At 50.4% G+C, this 16,871-nt stretch overlaps 1 protein-coding gene across 2 annotated transcripts in view; it reads left to right on the top strand.

Moving 5' to 3' along the window:
- The window catches only part of LOC138569960 (protein lifeguard 1-like), a 969,207-nt gene that overhangs the window by 462,242 nt on the left and 490,094 nt on the right, over positions 1-16,871 (top strand). For both annotated transcript variants that reach the window (XM_069648440.1, XM_069648439.1), the window contains one exon: positions 2,201-2,583. In XM_069648440.1, coding sequence (XP_069504541.1) covers positions 2,223-2,583 — 361 coding nt within the window. In that variant the 5' untranslated portion in view covers positions 2,201-2,222. The remainder of the gene's footprint in view (positions 1-2,200; positions 2,584-16,871) is intronic.

Below are 16,871 nucleotides of genomic sequence, written 5' to 3'. Positions count from 1 at the left end.
TGAAGAAGTATTGTGCTGGCAATTCTCGCGGCCACAAGTTGATGCTGTATATTGCCGCCTTCCAACGGTGTGTAGAGTACATTATTTCTTTACTTGTATTTATAAGAAGAAGGTCCTATCACTGAACGTATTGTGATGTCTGAGGTATCTTATCTTTAATAGTAAGCCGTCATTGCTTACATCGCGTAGAACAGACTTGACAGATATGAGTACAGTCAATAAACCAGACTATATCATCCAATCAATTTTTTCAATCAGTCCTGTTTGCATACTATTTGTTAAAAAAATGTCCTGTTCTTCTTTTTTCAAGAGCAGATTTTTATCTTTATTGCTCTCTGTTCCTGGTTTCAATCCACTTGGATGGTGGCAACACCCTAGTTGCAGGAGTTCCAGGTGCCACCATGGCCTCTTGAAAGCAGTCCAGAATGCTGTAGGACTAGTCACCACAGGTGGAAGGAAATGTGAACACATTCCCCCATTCTCAAGGAGCTGCACTGGCTACCCTTCTTAGCACACATCAAGACTTCCAGCATCACCAACAATACATTCACAACCAAAACACCTCTCTGATTGGCTAAGAAACTCACCCTCTCCAGAGACCAAAGCAGCACAAGACCTACAGCAGAACGCCAGGCTGGAAACACAGAACTGCATGAGAGAAAACACAGAAACCTGGTCTTTTCCTGCTACGCACTCTGCCTTGGGAATATGTTACTAACGCAGATAACACTGGCACCTCCATCTTAAACCTCAGGAAGGACCTGCAGACCATACTCTACAAAGAACATTTGAACAATTGCTCCACTCACCCTAGTTTTCCTTCCTCTGGACTCTCTCCCCACCCCCATCCCTCCTGGCAATCCTAGCTCCTGTGCTACCCTGGCACACTACTTGTAACCCCCTAGCTGTATCCCCTTTGTACAGTGCTCCTTTGCTTTTTAGCTAGGGTCCACTTTCTAAATCCCATACATACACTGATGTTTCCTCCTCCTATTTCTCCCTGTGATGTTTGCTTCTTGACTATGTGCACTTTCATGTTCTCACTCACTAAGTGTTTTTCTCCTTTTGCTTGGCCCTGTTGACAAAACGTGCCTAAACAATGTTTTGACCATGGACTGCACAAAGTGATTCATTGTCCCTCGTTTATGTCCAGCTGCTTAACTACTCCCTGTAATATTTTGCTTTCGGCTAATGTGCGCTCTACGACGGCACTGCGTATTACCCTCTTCCCCATTAATAATATTAATAATAATAATAATAATAATAATTAGTTTTGCTTCTTTGATTGCACCCAGTGATATGCTGCTCCTGATTTAATGTCTGGTACCTAATGATCACATTCAGTCTCCCACCTAACTGACACCTCATTTTTGTGTAATCAAATGAAATATTGCAATTTTGTTTTTTCCCTATGCATTAGAGTTCCCATTTGAGCAAAATATTAACTTAAAGGCTGGCCCAGGCCCTTAGGATTCTGTTCCATGGAATAGACACAAACATATAATATTTTATTGCCGAGCTACAAGTTAACGTAAGCAGTCTAGTTGCAAATATGGTGTTTGATGTTTTGTATGGCAAAGAAAAAAATGTCGACCTCCTGATCGATGTGTCATAAAACCTGGAAACACATAAAAACTGAATTTTCTAGAATGCACTCTCATGAACTTCCTTGTATTACTTTAAGATCAGCGTGTGATCTTAATGTCCATCAGCGCACCTTCTTTGCAAATCATTATCAGGTGTGTAAGCCAAGGAGACGTCATATGTGAAAGCCAATAATGCAGAGGGAGGCGATTCCTTATGACGAACCATGTCATAGTCTTCAGCCTTTTTGAAGCTATGTCTTGGTCAGCATTCCACTGAGTCCCTGCTAGCCCAGAGCTCTCTTGTTGCCATCCAGTCTCAGTTAAAGGCTCTAACCAGTCCTCATTTGCTTTACTTCTGACAAATGTTGCTTCTCTTATTTATAGGTGTGGGAGATGAGTCCCAGAATGCAAAGAAAACTTTAGGACTTGGTTGACACCTAATGCCTAACCGTAAAAGCTGGACTAGCTTGGTCAGACTATGACTGTGAACGTCTTAGCGATAGCAAAACTATTTTTTATACTGTATATATTCTATCTTGTGAAAGTCTCGCTGCTCGTGATGTATTTTATTTATTCTGTCACTAAGATCGTCTCTAATTTGGACTTGTCCACAGGTAGACTAAGGAGCCGCTGGTGATGCAGAAAGGAAGCACCCCACCCCCAGCCGGTTACTACCATGCAGCCCTGCAACCTCCTTTTCTAGCTGGTGGACCATACCCTCCAGCTCAGCAGCATCCATATGTGGCCTACCGAGGAGGTGAGCCATACCAGGGAGAGGGGCTGGCACCAGGCGCATACCCACCACCCCCACAATACCAGCTGCAGGACACAGGAGCAGGAGCAACAGCACCTGCATATAATGCCTTCCCGCCACCTATGACAGAGCAGGCCTTCCTGGGTGAGGGTCGAAACGATGCTGATAAGGATGACTTGCCTCCAGAGTACCAGGCACCACTGCCCGGGTCCGAAGGCTTCTCTGAGAAGAGCATCCGCAGAGGTAATGAACGGGAGGGTGTGTGCTATCATGACACAGGGTTGGAGCATTGTGATACTATTCTATACTGCTCATTTTTACAGCAGCAACACGCCTATATGACTATACCTGCCTACTTTTGAAAATCAAAAAGCATGAGATTTCTGCTGCTCCCAGTGCGTGCCTAACACCACGCATAAGTGTCGGAAACTCTCCCATTGCCTTGCCTCACTCAAGGGTACAAATAATCTTTGTTGTGTTGCTGTTGGTCCATGCCATGTCTAGTTCCAATCCATTTGTGCTAGCATGTTCTCCAGCTTCTTTTGCTTGTTCCTTTTCTTTCTCTCATTCTGGTACACAGCAAGCCTTTCCTCATTCCATGATTTGACTTCCGTGGTTCTAATTGTATGTTCTGAATCTGGGTGGGTGATGATACCTCAATGAGATCTGTATGTCTTTAAAGCGCAGACGCAACTTTATCCCGCTGTCCACTGCTCAGCTTTGTGTGTAGCTTGTCGCCGTTCTGGATTAATGAATGACTTTCTGCTTAATCTAATATCTGTGTACAGTACTCTTTCCCTTATTTTGACTTCTGTGAGGGTACACCCATGCTGGGGCAGGTGTGGTCTTTGCCCTTGTACTCGTCAGGAGGAAAACTTGAGGCGTTCCCATCACGGAAATTGGCGCTGCCCATTGGGCCGCAACTGCACTTCTGAGACTCTACATTTACCAAAGCTGCTGTCAGCGTTGCCACAGAAATGACATGATATTGCTAATGCTCCAAAATGTTTATAGTATAGTACTCGCGTATGGATTCTGTCACAATTTCTCGCAGATTGTAAAAACTTCAATCTGTGTTTAAGTATGTTCTCTTTTTTGTGCTTACCTGCCGCTCTTTACCAGGGTTCTTCAAACCTGATGGTTATAAGGGATCCGTTGGGTTGCTTTTTGAAGATGTGTTGGATTTAGTCCACAGTGCTCTTATCAGGAGTGCTGCTTTTCTGCCCGCTAGTGCTTGGTCTGCTCCCAAAAACTCCCAGTATATTTCAATGCTGTGTTTCCATTGAGACCAGGGTATTTCTGGTGTGTCTGGAGTCTTCAGGAACTGTGGGGCCACTATGCTAACTTATGCCATTTTGAGCACTTTGTAGCCTTAGTTTTCTGAGTTTTGCTTCTCTGCACTAATTTCTTCCTCTTACATCCCCCTCTTTTTTTTATTGTATATGATTCTCTAAGAAAACATTTACAATTACACATAAAATAAACCACAAACATGTCATAATAAACTGCCCCTACATCAGACACATAGGGCCTTTATATGGGTTTGTCGGTATCCTGGCGGTAAACCGCCAGGATACCGGCAAACGGTAATACCATTACCGGCACTTTACAAGTGCCTGTATTCACGGTAAGTCCACATTTCCATGGAGTTCCATAGGACTCCATGGGGGGATTTTGACGAAATTTCTGTTAACAATATTACTGTGCTGGTAATACAGGCATTTCTTTGTCAGTAGGGATCAGATTTACCTCCAGCTCTTAGCTTGGGGTAAATCTGTCACCCCTACAGGCAAAGGAGTAGTTGGCCGGTCCGGTAACAGTACTGGTAAACGTTATTACTGGCACTTTTACCGTATACCGGCCAACTCTTAATGAGGGCCTTAGAGATTGAAGAGGCAGGGTCCAAGAATGCAACCCTGCCTCGAACCCGAATTTGCAATTCGTCTGGTCTAAGAACCCTCCTGATTCAACCTAACCTGAATACCAGAGGGCCTATAATCAATTTAAGAAGTCTGTCTCGGATCCCCCACCTCGCCAACTTGGCCCAGAAGAGGTTAGTTGACTCGGTCAAATGCAGCAGACAAATAAATCGAGGCCACAAAAAACATTCAACATTTTCTTAGTCCAGGTCAGGTTCTGCAAGACTTTCGATATACTCCCATTTAAATTGGTACCATGGCCTTTCCTAAATCCAGCCTGTAATTTATTTAATCTCCTTCTGTCACTGTCACTGGCCCAGGACTCTATTGGCCTTATCACAAGTCTGGCAATAACCCTTAAAAGTGGCGGTAACAGAATTAGCGCTGCCAATACCGCTTCGCCTGATCATGAGCCAGCGCAAATATGACCGACTGTAAAATCAGCCGGCGCTATTACAGCCGGTGTTATTACTGCCGGCCACACAAGGCGCAAACACAGCCACATCACAAGTCCATGTTTGGCGGTATTGGTGCCGAAAACTGCCACTAATACGGCCGAAAACACTGCACATTTACCTCCAGATTGCAGCTGGAGGTAAAGGAACACAGGTGCCTGAAATGACGCCACAGGGGATCCCAATCCACCCTAGAGTGCTACCTAAGGAACATCCCCACCCCAAACACTGTTTCCAACACCATGCTGCCACTAGCCACTGTGAGCTGGGACAGGCAGCTACTCATGCTGCAGCTGGAAGTAGAGTGCCAGGACAACCAGTCCAGGGCACAGGGAGCACAGCAGGGGTTTGGGGAGGAAGAAAAGGAGGAGGAGGAAAGCCCAGGCAAGGCGTGCAACAATCCCCAGGGGTAGGCCCTCACCCTGGACCCTCAGAGACATCCAGTTGGTCACCCTGTGCTGCCTCAACAGGGAGACCATAACAGAGCTGCTCATCACAATACAGGACGACATAGAGAGCAGAATCCACATCCGGACCGCTATGCCCCCACTGCTGAAGCTACTGTCTGTCCTACAATTCCTCCAAACTGGCACATTCCAGCACTCAGTGGCCATGATGCACCCCATGGCACAGCCCACATTCTGCGCAGTGTTGAGCCAGGTGCTTGAAGCCCTCCTGCAGCAAGTGCAATGCCACATTTCACTTCCTGCCACCCCAGGTCAATGCCAGGCACAGTTCTATGTTGTTGCCCAAATGCCAAATGGAATTGCTGTCCTGTCCTGCACCCACGTTGCACTGGTGGCCCCCCAGGCCCATGAAGCAGTGTACCGGAACCGCAAGCACTACCACTCTCTGAATGTGCAGGTGATCTGCGAACCCAACATGCACATTACCCCCTGCTGTGCTCGCTACCCTGGTTCCATCCACGATGCCATGGTCCTACGGAACAGCACACTGATACATGGAGAGACGCAGAGGCCAACGGGCCTGGATAGTGGGTGAGTAGAAAAGCCAGCACACATGCGCCGTGAAGCACATGTCCAAATGGGGGGATGCAATTAACTACACAAAGGATGACATGACAAGCAAATGTGAATTCCGTACTTGACCACCTTCTGCACCAACGTCACAGTGTAGTCAGGGAGCATGCACATGTCTTACTTACCTGCATGGAGGAGCTGATGTACACATACAGTAGCAACTATGAACACCAACATGACTACAGGTACCACAATGCAACATGCACTTAACAAAGCAATGTTGAAAAAATGGCCACATCGCCTCAGACCAGAACAACCCTGCCAGTACCACAGACATGCACCAATGTGCGGCCAGCCCACAATGAAAGCTAACAGGGTGCATGTGAAGCACAAACAATGCATGGCACAAGAGACACTGCATGCACAGAGAAAGAATAGGCACATGTCATGAAATGAAGGCCCATGTGCATGCTGGAATAGTCCATTGCCCTGATATTGTGTAAGTCCACCCCACACCTTACAGCGTGACTAATGCCTCTTCCTCCCCCCATGCAGGTGATGACTCCGGATACCCACACCTGCCCTGGCTAATGACCCCTGTGCATGATCCACATACACTGCAGGAGAATGCCTACAACCACGCTCACAGCAGGACCCTTGTGTGCATAGAGTGTGCCTTTGGCCTCCTAAAGGCATGTTTCCACTGCCTCAACCGTAGCGGGGGAGCCCTGATGTACGCTCCAGAGAAAGTGGGCAAAACTGTGCTTTTGTATGCCATGCTGCACAATATCTGACTGAAGAGAAATGTTCTGCTACCCTCTGGCGTGGGCATGCCACCCCAGAGGATAAGGATGCAGTGCCTGTGGCATAGGCAAATGCACACATTGCCAGAGATGACATGAGGGATGGGAGAATGGCATGCCAGGGACTGATAGACAATTTCCTTTCACAACTTCACCTGGCACAAGCCATGCACGACTGTGTGACACCAACTCAATCAATAAACACGACAATGACACAATCAGGAATGTCCTCGCATTGATGAAGTTCAACTGTGTTTAATGAATGAAGTGCCCAACTATCCCCCTCCCACCACCAACTCCCCAGCACACTATACCCTGCCCCCTCCCACCACCAACTCTCCAGCATACTATCCTCTCTTCCCCTCCCACCACCAGCTCCTCAGCACACTATCCCCCTCCCCGTCCCACCACTAACTCGGCAGCACACTATCCCCACTCCCCCCTCCCACCACCAACTCCCCAGCATGGCCACTCATGCCAATCAGTGTCCTAGAGTCCCTTACAACTGTGGCCTCTTCGCCCCCTGCCAGCCTCCCGTGAGTTTGGGCGCAGAAGGCGATGTGATTGATGCCTCGGTGTGCCCTGCTGTGACCCATCTGTGGGTGTGGTTGAATTGGAAGGCACAGAGCATGTCCCCAGGTTTTGTTGGCATTGCACCTCTGTGCTTTGCCGCATGGCCTCTGCCAGTGCAGAGACGCCTTCAGACCTCTCCCTGACCCTCTGGCCATACAGGGTCAGGGCGGTCGTACTGGCAATTGTCTCAGCCCTGTGCCTCATGATGGCCCGCACAATCCTGTGGGTGGCCTCTTGAATGCTGTCCCTTATGGCCTGCAGGTGTTCGGAGTGCGTGTGGCCAATTGCCTCCATCTCCCGCTGTCTCTGCCACATCTCCTAGAGCCTCTGCAACAGTGTGCTGCATGTTGGTGTGTGCTGTGTGGAAGAGGGGCTTTGCACTCGCCCTGGGCTGTAATCAGGGGTTCCATAAGAGGGTGTGTCAACATCCGGCTCTGGGGTTTGTGGACGCTGGTGGCTTGGATGGCTCTCTGGAGTCTGTAGACAAAGGCAGCGTGCGGGGCTGTCCAGGGTCTGTGGACGCCAGCAGTGTGGGGGGCTCTCCGGGGCCTGTGACCATTTGGCAAATGGTGACACCGGGCTGGTATCTCCCTGTGACTCCACAATCACCCTGCCAGCAGGTGTGGCCTTGGTGTCTGAGCCTCCAGTTGCGGGAGTGGTGCAGTGTGCCTTGCGCTGCTCTTGGTGGCCTATGGTGTGGAAGTTGGCTTGGCCCTGCTGTGGTGCGGTGTTACACACCAGGACATCCGCCTCGCAGTAGCCTGATTGGGCCTTTGCAGGGTGGTGTTGTCAGACCTTGAAGGCCTGGATGTGCTGCGCCCATATGAGCCAATAACCTCCTCCTCCTCTGATGCTTCTGGCGATGCATGGGTGCCTGTAGGGTGCACAGGAAATGTTGTCAGTTATGGTTCCCCCACGTGTGTTGACATGCAAGGCACACATGGGCAAATGGGCATGGTTGGTCAGGGGGGATTGCATGTGGGCCCAGCATCATGGAGTTGCTTGTAGCTGTGTGTTTGTGACACATAGACAGTTGGTCTTTGACCTGTGTGTGGGGAGGGCACGGTTTCCATGCTGGGGCAGCTGACGTCTTGCATGCATGCTTGTGGTCCTTCATGACCCCACATCCCCTCCCTGGGTGGCACTCACATGGTGGGGCTAGAGGCGATGGCTTCGTCCATGGCACTGGCATGGCTCTATGGGGCACTGCCTTGCAGTCAGCAAGGCTGCACTGTGGTGCACAGTGATTGGCAGGCTGAGCACATGGTGTGGGGTACGTACACCTCCCTGTGACTTCTCTGCAAAGCCAACATGAGGCATGCCAACTGGGCCCGCAACATGCTAGTGTGACTGCTGCACAGTGTTGTGGTCGCTCACGCACCTCAATCCCGCTGGCACAGGGTGCCCAAGTAGGGGTGTGGTGTCCATGGTAAGGTCACTTGCCATACCTTCCCGCTGTTGTGGCACTCAGGGATGCCCTTGGTGTCCTGCCCCATGGCTGCTGTGGAGGCTGGCTGATGTGCCATCACATCACTCCGCCCTGTTGGGATACCCAACTTCTGGGTCTGCTGACGTGTCCCTGGCCACCAGGGCATCTTATGCTGGGCTGTCATTTGTGCATGCACTTGTGTTGGGGGGATTTGTCTCACCTCCTACCTCCTGGCACCCACCTCTGCAATGCCGACTCCCTCAATTCCTTCTAAGTCCAGCACCATATTGCACTATTCCTCCCAAGCGGTGAAGACCAGTGGCTCCACAGTGCCTCCTCCAGTTGCCATGGACTCCTGGCGGTGTTGGGACAGTAGTCCCCGCACCCTGACCCTCAGGTTGTTCCCCCGCTTGCGGCAGTTTTCTCCATCCGTGGGTACACTTGCCACTGCTGTCACCTTCTGGCTGATAGCATGCCAGATGGCTGTCCGGCGCTGTCTAGTTGTCTTCCACTGCAACTGCCATATAGTTCATCACAGTGGGCAATGACCTTATCTGTGAGGACCACCAGCTCCCCCTCACTAAATTTTGGTTTGCACAGACAACATTCAGCCACCTTGCCTCTGATTCGCCCCTGGGACATTTTAGCTTCTTTACAGGATCGGATGGCTGCAGGAAGTGCCAAATGCTTCCTGTTCCAGCGATGACTCAATTTAGGCCAGCGCTATTAGTGCCGGTGCTAAAAGCGCCGGGATCCGTGGCGGGTAGTGCTTTTAGCACTGTCTTTTCAGCAGTATACCTTATTTCGGTGAAGTTTCTGTCGGGCGCTAATAGTGTTATCGACAGAGTTGGGGGCGCGTTCACTCCAGGTTTTGATGCAGCTGGTAATACCGCCATACTACCCAGCAGTAACCATATTACCACTCAGCGGAAATTGCACCAGATTATCGCCCAACTTGTGATGAGGCCCTAAATGACTTAAAAGAAGTGATGTGAAAATCTTGCTGTCCGCATCCATTATTGTGACTGGGTGATAATTCCTTGGATCAGACTTCACGCCCTTCCTTAAATCAGTATTACAAATGAAGTCCTCCAAGATTCTGTAAAACAGGCAGTATCCTCAATATCTCTAAACAAATTTATAAAAACTCATAATATTCATGATGTATTTGTGATCAAACATAGGCTCCCACTTATCAAGGCACCCACTCAGATTCTCCACAGAATAAATATCTTCTCATTGCTCACATGTAGGGTCTCAAAATAAGCAATCCAGTCTGCCTCTGTAACTGAATTACATTGGGCCTCATTACAAGATTCGCAGTAAAAACGAATCCTTACCGGCATAGAGGCAATACCACGTCCGAGGAGCTCTGACGCCGCTAACCTCGGCCGATTACGAGAATGCGTGCACGCGCGTACCGGCATGCCAGTAACGTCCATACCGGCATGCCGTTAACGACCCTCAAACCCCCGTTAGCGGCATCATGTAATGCGCTGACACCTCCTCCGCCTCCGTCCACCCCTAAATAACGGGCACCAGCAATACTGGGTCCAGCAATACCGGGCTCGGCAATACCGGAACCGGAAGTAACATCATTTTGCCGGAACGGGAAATGCAACGGCGGCCATCTTGAAAAACACAATCCATTGCAATCCTCCACACACAGGACCTGGACCCCCAAAACACCACATACATCTCTACCAGAATGCCAAAAGCTATCAAGAAAGGTGCCTCCTGTCAGCGCAAGGTGTGATTTTCTGAAGACGAACTGAACATGTTGGCGGACACATTGGTCGAGAATGCTGATGTGGTTCTTGCTGCAGACCTCAGGCACCCGCACAAATAAGGAAAAAGGAGATATGGGAGGAAGTGGCCAGAAAGGTCAGTGCGGTCGGCACCACCGCCCGCACGGTAAAAGACGTCAAGAAGCGGTGGGATGACCTATGCCTCCGTGTGAGGAGTATACTGTCCGCCAATCGGAGCCAGGGCTAGCAACAGGCGGCGGGGCCCACTCCTCCATCAAGCTCACCAGATGGGAGGAGACATGCCCCAGTACCATCGGCATGGAGGGCATTGAGGGAATCGGAGTTGTGGAGTGTGGAGTACCGTCATCGGCAGATGGAGATGAGTGTCCACACAAAGCATAGAAAACCAAAGCATGATGTTGCCCTACTAATGTGATAGTGACATAAGGCAATGCTTGGGCCATCACACACACATGAACACATTCCTGTCCAGATGCTGTCTCCAGCACTGTCACATCAACATGCATGCTGCATGCCAATGCCATACCTGAAACACACCCCACAAACAGCAAAACAGCATGTGTCGCACTGCACGCAGTCGACAACACAAAGGCCTGTCACACAGCATACACCACCTCACACATGTGAGAACCTGATGTATGCCTGAATAACCCCCCCCCATATAGCATGCACCCTGTATGCCACAACTCCAAGATAGCAATGCATCACATGGGAACTACTGCACCAACACCAATGTATGCATGATGTACGTACAACCATTACTGATGCCGTGCCTCTCTCGGTCCCCACAGACACAGATGCCGACAGCGATGGCCAGGATACTGCGGCACAGGCCAGGACACCAGCAAAAAAGGTCAGGGCCAGGGATGACGGGGCCAGACCATCGATATCAAAGGGCACTACCAATCACCAACTGCCACCCAAAGCAACACCAATAGAACATGCCAAGACACAGGGGTGGCAAACAACAGGTGGAAAACCACAAGAAGGAACACAGGACGTATCCACTGATCCGGAGGCAGTGGCAGACGGGACCCAGTCAGCCGCAAACAGCTCCATCGGGGAGACAGCTGCCTCAGCACCCCAGAGTGGAGATGAGGGAGAGGGCCAGGTCGAGGAATGCTTACATGAGGACGGCAACCTGTCCGGGAATGGTGCATGCACACCAAGCCCCCAGCAAACCCCCTAGCACACCCCACAGAGCACCCCAGATAGCACCCCTCAGCACCAGTCAGGAGGACAGTCGATCCAAGAGGCCTGGAGCCCCCGAGAGGACAGACCTGCATTGGGCCCCTCGGCAGTTGCCCCGCCCACCTCCACAGCCATTCGGGACGTAGAGGGGCGCATGGCCTGAATGGAGGGGCGGCAGCAGGAGCTCACGGACCTTGTCAAGCAATATGTTGCGGATGGTGCCTTGACAAGGCAGGAGGCACGTGACAACACTGCGGCCATGGCAGGGGCCATGGAGAGGAATACCAGGCTGATATGCGAGGGGCTATCAGCAGTGACCCAGGTCCTGGCCAGGATCGCACAGACCTTGGAGGTGCAGCGTTCTGCACCAACAGTGGAACATGCAAGCACTGCGTCATCTACCTGCACATCTGCCAGCTCAATCCAAACGAGCCCTGTGCGAAGATCAACACGCACCACGCGGCACTCAGATATGCAGCCCCCGGAGGCCAAGTGAGGCTGCCAGTAGCAGGGGCAGCCTGCATGTGCTGACTCATATTGCATAGAATGACATGCATTCCACATCATGTGTGGGGTTTTGTGGGGGGTGGGGGAGGGCGGAGGAGGTGTGTGGGGGTGTTGTGGGGGGTGGGGATGGGGGATGGGTGTGTGGGCGTGTTGTGGGGGGAGGGGAGGGAGAGGGTGTGTGGGGGTGTTGTAGGGGGAGGTGGGAGGGTGTGTGTGGAGGTGTTGTGGGTGAAGGGGAGGGGGTGCGTGTGGGAGTTGTGGGGGGTACGGCACTATGCTGAAATATACTGTTAAATACAACTGTTGTGTTAAAAAAAGATATCACGAATGGACATTGGTTATTTGGCGTGTGTTCATTCAATGCATTACAGTGTACCGTGTCCATCTACAACCACACCCTGTGTCCATATGCACACAATCCCAGTGCCCAGAGTACAGCCACCATTCCACCCTTTGCATCCCTGTCTCTCATGAGAAATTGTCAAGCACTGATTGGCGCACTGCACGTCCATCTGGTGCATGGCGCCCTGGCCGTCGTGCGACATCTACTCCCTCCTCATCCTCATCCACACCCGGTGCTTGCTGGTCAATGTCAGGTGACGGAGGTATGTTCCGCCGGATGCACATGTTATGCAGCATGGCACAGACCATGATGATCCTATCCAGCCTCTCAGGCCCGTAGAGGAGTGCGCCAACAGGCCTGCTGAGGCAGCAGAGCCGTGCCTTCAACAGGCCAGTGGTCTGCTCGATCACAACAGGGGTACGGGAATGAGCCCGATTGTAGTCCTCTTTGTGCCTGTCCTGCAAATTCCTGACAGGAGTGAGAAGCCACGGGTTCAGGGGATAGACAGCATCACCTGCATGGCAGCACAATAGTGTATGAGTGGGGGTATCTCCTCCATGACATCTGTACTAAGCCTGTACATTGTTTATGTTGGTACGCAGGATATCACTGTTGTTAGTCATTTGCTACACATATGCGCAACTATCTGGCCTGTTCACTACTTGGCAACGACATGGTGTAGGGCATGTGTGACATACAGGACTGAGGGGCCTTGATATCGGACTCACCACACAACCAGATGGAGTGAGAGGGACCATGACGTGTTCACATGTGAGGGTTGTGTGGCAGGTGATGTCACAATATTGAGGTCATACAATGTTTGCAGCTTTAGGATGATGTGTACCATGTCACATGTACTTTGTACTCTCATGCTTGCAGCCCTTTGATGACGCCATGCACATGTCCCGTGACATATACCCAAATTTTGTTGTGCCACTATGTGTTTGGTGTAATGCTCCACAGGTGTAGGTAGCATTCCCCTAATGATGCAGGGTGTCCACTTGCATGCTGGTACTCATTTACTGTGGATGGCTACCACTGCAATTGCACTCATATAGGTAATGTTGACTACTTTGTAGGTGTGTTTACGTGCAGTGGTGCACAAGTTTGTATTTCATTTTGCATACGCCAGTTCACTTTGCCATGTTGGCATGCAGCACTACTGTGGAGGAGGGCCAGTGACAATCAGTGGATTCCCTGGTCAGTGGATTCCCTGGTTGGAATTTATTCATGCGCACTCATGGATGCATTACCGGTGTGGTGCTTTGACGCGGTCATGTACATTATGCTTACTCAATGCATGTTGGTGTATTGTGTTGCAGGTGGTATGGTCTGATGATGTGCAGTGGACATGTTGAGGGGTGTGGGCTGCTTGCAGGTCTGACATATTGGCATTGTTGTGCCGCAAGGGTGAGTGGGTTGACATTTTCAGTGTCATGTTTAGGTTGGGATGTTTAGGGGAGAGTGTTTTGCAGTATGGGCAGTGTCCAGTCACCATCCCATTCTCACCCAGGTAGAGTATGCATCTCACCCCCCATACACTGGCATGGGCCTGTGTGCAGACTCACCCAGCAGCCAGGCACGTCGTGCAGCATGTCGGATATGTAGTCCCTTGCGTGCTTTCAGGACGGCATCCAGCAATTGGTTCTGCATGCGTGTTATACAGGTTTGTGATATGCCATGCAGCTGCCTCCCCTGTGTGCTGGTAGGTGCCTGTGGCCAGGAAATGGAGCACAGTTACTACCTTCAGTAGAGGGGGGATGGCGGTGCGGATTTCATTCAGGCTGACTATGTTGTTGTGTATCATGTCCACAATGGAGGTGATGGTGTCCCGGACCTGGCGGTACTGGGTGTGGATCTGCCATGGGGTTAGGTTGTAAGGACTAGCCCTGATGTGAGGAATTGGTGGATGCCTATGTGGAACCAGTGGCTGCACTGGTGGAACTTGCTGGGCCTGTCTCACCCTCTTTCTCTTCCTGCGTCTCCTCTGATGTGCCGATTGTAGCTGTTGGTCATGGAGTGGCAATGCAGTCATGTCCTCCAGCCACAAATTCGCAACAGCAAGTGGGATTGTTTTGGTGAAGCTAGGGGTGTGTTTCTGTGCTCTTTTTGTGCTGTGCCAGGCTCCATTGCCTCCACCTGTGCTGATTGTGTGCACCTGTGGCAGTTGGGAACACAGCAGTTTGCTTTTAATGTGTGCTCCGCGATGCCGGTGATGCCGGCATCGCGGTGTCCCTAATTGCCACCTTCTTGATGCCGGTAGGTGCATGTCCACATGACTTGTAATGTCCTCCTGTTAGCGACATTCCGGTATTGCCGGCCCGAAGGGGCGCGTGCCCGCGCACATGCCGGTACGGAGGGGCACGGTCTCAGCGGTGGGGCTGATACCGGGATGTCTACTCGTAATAGGCCGGACCTGTCTCACCCTCCTTCTCCTCCTGCGTCTCCTCTGATGTGCCAGTTGTAGTTGTTGGTCATGGAGTGGCAAGACAGGCATGTCCTCCAGCCACAAATTCGCAACAGCAAGTGGGATCATTTAGGTGTAGGAAGGGGTGTGTGGGTGTGCTCCTTTTGTGCTGGGCCAGGCTACATTGCCTCCATCTGTGCTGATTGTGTGCACCTGTGGCAGCTGGAAAGACAGCAGTTTGCTTTTAACGTGTGCTCCGCGATGCCAGTGATGCCGGCATCGCAGTGTCCCTTATTGCTGCCTTCTTGATGCCGGTAGGTGCATGTCCGCGTGACTTGTAATGTCCTCCTGTTAGCGGCATCCTGGTATTGCCGGCCCGAAGGAACGCGTGCCTGCGCACATGCCGGTATGGAGGGGCTTGGTCTCAGTGGTGGTGCTGATACCGGGATGTCTACTCGTAATAGGCTGGGCCTGTCTCACCCTCCTTCTCCTCCGGCGTCTCCTCTGATGTGCCGGTTGTAGTTGTTGGTCATGGAGTGGCAATGCAGGCATGTCCTCCATCCACGAATTTTCAACAGCACGTGGGATCATTTTGGTGTAGGAAGAGGTGTGGTGTGTGAGTGTGCTCGCCAAGGCTCCATTGCCTCCACCTTTGCTGATTGTGTGCACCTGTGGCAGTTGGAAATACAGCAGTTTGCCTTTAAGGTGTGCTCCGCGATGCCGGTGATGCTTGCATCGCGGTGTCCCTAATTACCACCTTCTTGATGCCGGTAGGTGCATTTCCGCGTGACTTGTAATGTCCTCCTGTTAGCGGCATCCCGGTATTGCCGGCCCGAAGGGGCGCGTGCCCACGCACATGCCGGTATGGAGGGGCACGTCTCAGCGCTGGAGCTGATACCGGGATGTCTACTTGTAATAGGCCGGAGCGGTAAACGGTGCCGGTATTCCCTTACCGGCATCGTTTTTCCATTACTTTTTTTTTTTATTATTTTTTTATTGAAAAAACTACAGTTTCTTTTGTACAAAACAAAAAAAAACTTCTGTTTCAAGAGATAAAAGGAAAAAACTCCATGACTCCATAGCTCCGTAACTCTGTATCTCTGAGCTTCAATCCGCTCCATAAAGTCAAGGTATTTCATTCCACGCAACCATCCACCATTGTGAATGATGCAGCCTTAGGCTCATCTGCCCTAGACATCCATGCATTAAGTAGTTAAGGACACACTATTCAGGGTCATTAATCCTTCAAAAAAATAGGGTTGGCGACATCTCGTAATGAAGCCCATTGTCTTAATGCCTGACATGTGTTCAACAAATGAATAACCTCCCAGAACCTTGAAACATTCCCATTTTTTACAGGTTTAATATAACGCCAGCATCATTCTGTGGCATAATATTTCTATGCTGTTTTAAAACGTTGTTATAGGGTTGCTGAAGTGACCAAATACACGCAGGAAGACGTGATTGATTAACAGGCTATTTATTTACATTTATAGCTAAGTGATAGTGATTCGGCCCCACCGACCGCGGAAAGCAACTGACATGAAGCGGGTTTGAAACTCGCATTCCAAACATACATCTTTATATTCTATTCACCCTTCCATCACGAGAGCTCGCGCAGGGTCTCGTGATGAAATGATGAAAGGATATTACACATCTCCCCTCCTTAGTCTCTTGCTGTTTATGGAACACAGTCTAGTATGCTTCTTCTGTATATTCGGTAATATTAGACAAAATCCTTCATGTGGTTTGGTTTGCGGATTACTCTTCCTGTTCTTGACATATGCAGAGGATCTGGTTTAGATGTTGGCAAGGAAATTTTTGATATTACATTTCTATTCAACCTAGATCTCACATGCTCAACATTCCTCTTCATGCTTTCATTACCACCCCTACTGAGTTGCTCCTTGTGTTCCATTTCACCAGTTTTCACATCCTTACTTGACTCCATCACACATACTCTCTCCATATTCCAGACTCTACCATCTTGCACTCTCACCGCATGTCTAAAAACCTCAATCACACTCACTGGTTTGGACCATTTGCAGGGTCCATCTCTTAGTACAGGGGGTAGTTTAATTCTCACCAGACCCCCCACTCTGGGAACCTTGTTTCTTTTCCCTTTGCTCATTAGACTATCGTGAGCTGCCTTATT

This window comes from Ambystoma mexicanum, chromosome 2q, assembly GCF_040938575.1.
Source record: "Ambystoma mexicanum isolate Mex_15411 chromosome 2q, UKY_AmexF1_1, whole genome shotgun sequence".
Taxonomy (NCBI): domain Eukaryota; kingdom Metazoa; phylum Chordata; class Amphibia; order Caudata; family Ambystomatidae; genus Ambystoma; species Ambystoma mexicanum.
This window is presented reverse-complemented; position numbering and strand designations above follow the sequence as displayed.